Genomic DNA, 3082 nt, shown 5'->3' on the forward strand with positions numbered 1-3082 from the left:
CCCATCATATTTTTTATAAAGTAGCAGTATAAAATAATAACTAGAATTTTTAAGGTAAATTATTCTTTCTGCAATGGCATGTTGTTGGCATAGTTACCCTTTTGCTTCTTAACTACTACTTGGATAATGCACTTAATCTAGAATTTATCAAGTTCATAACTGAAGCAAGCAATGAACATTCTTTAAAAATTTCTGCTCTTGAATGCAGTATAGTAAAGTAAGCTCCAGAACAGAGGTGTGTTCTTAGACCCTATTACTTCTTCCCCATATGAACAAAGATGATAATAATCCTGCAATAGCAGTTCTCTTAATGATTTTTTAATAGCAGCAAGAACACTTTCATTTTATTATTTTTTTATAATAATAAGCAGTTTGCATTTTCTTTGTTCAGTCATACCAGTGCTGCAGTTGAATTGAAGACTGAGGGAGTCTGTTTCTTTTACTATTTTCAGGTCAAATTTGTTTGCTCTAAAATACGGCCCTAATTGTAAAATCCTTTTTCTTGGTACATAAGTACTAAAACACCCTGTGGAATTAGTCAACAGTTTTGTTGTTAAGAAAGTCTTTATTTTGGTGTCCTGTTATGCAGGATTTAAAGGATTCAGAACAGTAAGAGCTGAAACTTCTTGAAATGTGACTAAAATCTTCTTTTGTCACTGAATAGGCTTTTGTAATTATTCAGATCTGTTATATATGGATGTCATTCATGTTCACTTTTACAGTATTTTTGCAAAGGTTTTATACTTAGTAAAGGCAGAAACATGAGGATCTACTTGGAAAATATTAATTGTTGGAATTGAGCTGTTTTCCAAATATCCTCCTTTCTTGCCCAGAAATTAATTTCTTCTCATATATTCTGAGTAGTTGTATAAAACATATGTAGATGATGGTTAAGCACTTCCTCCTTTAGAGACAGAGTATCAAAACTAATACATACCTGATGGCTGAAAAATAGTCTGAAAAATTTCAGCATAAAATGTTGTTACAGGATTTTATTTTTTTTGTCTGAGATTCAAGCTATATATGGGCTATTAAGTATTTGCAACAAATGTGTTTTCTTTATATAGAACTGAATGACTTCATCATCCAGCTTGATGAGGAGGTAGAGGGTATGCAGAGTACCATCCTAGTTCTTCAGCAGCAGTTGAAGGAGACTCGCCAGCAGTTGGCACAGTACCAGCAGCAGCAGTCGCAGGCCTCCAACCCAGGTACCAGCAGGACTCCATCTTCTGAGCCTACAGAGCAGGGAGAGGCTGTGGGTAAAGACTGCAGCCGTCTGGCAAACGGACCAAGCAATGGTAGCTCCTCCCATCAGCGGACATCTGGGCCTGGTTTTTATAGGGAGGGTAGCGGCACAGAAGATGACTTCCCGGCTTCTCCAGGGAATGGTAATAAGCTGTCCAACCACTCTGAAGATAGAACTGGTAGAGGAGGTGGTAGCTACATAAACCAACTCAGTACTGGGTATGAAAGTGTAGACTCTCCCACTGGCAGTGAAAACTCTCTCACTCACCACTCAAATGACACAGACTCCAATCATGACCCTCAAGAGGAGAAAACACTGAGCATGAAAGGTAACAGAACTGCGGGTTCTCGTCATGTCCAGAATGGTTTGGACTCCAGTGTAAATGTGCAGGGTTCAGTTTTGTAACATTTTTCTGCAGCATTTTTATACAGTGTCATTTAAATTGGGAGAGGATACTGTTCAGAAGCTGTTTAAATTAGTGCATACTTGTCACAATTTTGCCTTTTTGTGGGTTTCTTTTTGCTTCAATACCTCTGCCACTTTGGAAATTTTAACAGTTAATTATGTTGAATGTTGCTAAAAGGACATTTGTGTAGCTCAAGTTATTTTTATATGAGTTAATGTGAAGTTGAAATGGAAATTATTTCCATAAAGTATAACATAAATGATGTCTGTACAAATCTGTGTATATCTAGAACCTGTGCTGTAAGGGCATTCTTACTCATACTGTTATACTTGCACCACCTTCAAGATTTGTCATAATAGCTGTGGGTTTATGACTGCCAAGTTTGCCCAGTACAGTAGTTTTATCACTAAAAGATGGACTTACTGAAGGAGTCCTGTAGTAGTTTCAGTGTTAATTACAGTTTTTCCCACCATACATCTGTGCATTTTCTCCTTAGGTGACCGAATGTTTATGAATTGTGTGCATAGTTACTCAGTTTTTAAGAACTGTTGTATCCTGTTTATGCATATTGCTCTGTGACTCCAATATTATCTTACCTGTACTGACCAAACCTAAATAAAAACTTTTAATAATGTAATTTCCTCATTGTTCTGCATTGGCTTATGTGGTTTACTTGTATGTAGTGTATTCATAGTACTTGGCTTTTTTTATTGAATTTGTTCCTGTGTCAATCCTATCTGATACAGTTTATGCCAAAAAGCTGAAGTTACAGGTGTGTACCACCATACTAATTTCAGGCGAGCCTGATATTGCTTTCTATGGGTTTTGTCCTTATGGGCAGATAAGGGGGAAAAAAAGGAGAAAGTTAATACAAGTAAACCTTAGAGTTGGAACCTGGCTTTTATAAAGACTTAAAAAAAACCCAAAAAACCCAAAGCTATAAGTATCAACAAGTAAATATACAAATTAAACTACAAAACTTTAAGGAATTAGTAATTCAACCCCTTAAATGAGACATAACTCCTGTTGGTTTTAAATGCCTGTCTGAAGGAACTGACTTCTTAACAGGTGCAGAGAATGAAAAAATTACCTTTAATTACACATACTTTTATTGTTCAGTAGCAATGAGTTACGACTTTCTCAGAACCTAAATTTCTGGTGGTTATTTTTTATCTGCTAGTTTAGTGATGGTAGCACGTAGGCAAGGAGATGGGGAAAAAAAGCATGGGCTTTTAAGCCCTGTTCAAAGGGAAAATAAAAGTACTTAGCAGTACACTTTTGGGTAGGCTTAAGTCCAGTTTCACCATTTTTCTACTTGTGAATCTTGTAATTACCAGATAAGTAATAAGATTATCTCATATGTAGCCACTCTAAAACAATAGTAGATAGCTTAAGCTTGCAATTCACAGTGGAAATAGTGAGACTTGATG

At 36.1% G+C, this 3082-nt stretch overlaps 1 protein-coding gene across 1 annotated transcript in view; it reads left to right on the plus strand.

Moving 5' to 3' along the window:
* Positions 1-2289, plus strand: part of WTAP (Wilms tumor 1 associated protein) — a 24096-nt gene extending 21807 nt beyond the window's left edge. The window contains exon 7 of the mRNA XM_010087862.1: positions 1068-2289. Within this exon, the coding sequence (XP_010086164.1) occupies positions 1068-1651 (584 nt within the window). The 3' untranslated portion in view covers positions 1652-2289. The remainder of the gene's footprint in view (positions 1-1067) is intronic.
* Positions 2290-3082: the final 793 nt, after the last annotated feature.

Source organism: Pterocles gutturalis, unplaced genomic scaffold (genome assembly GCF_000699245.1).
Source record: "Pterocles gutturalis isolate BGI_N339 unplaced genomic scaffold, ASM69924v1 scaffold36726, whole genome shotgun sequence".
Lineage (NCBI taxonomy): Eukaryota > Metazoa > Chordata > Aves > Pterocliformes > Pteroclidae > Pterocles > Pterocles gutturalis.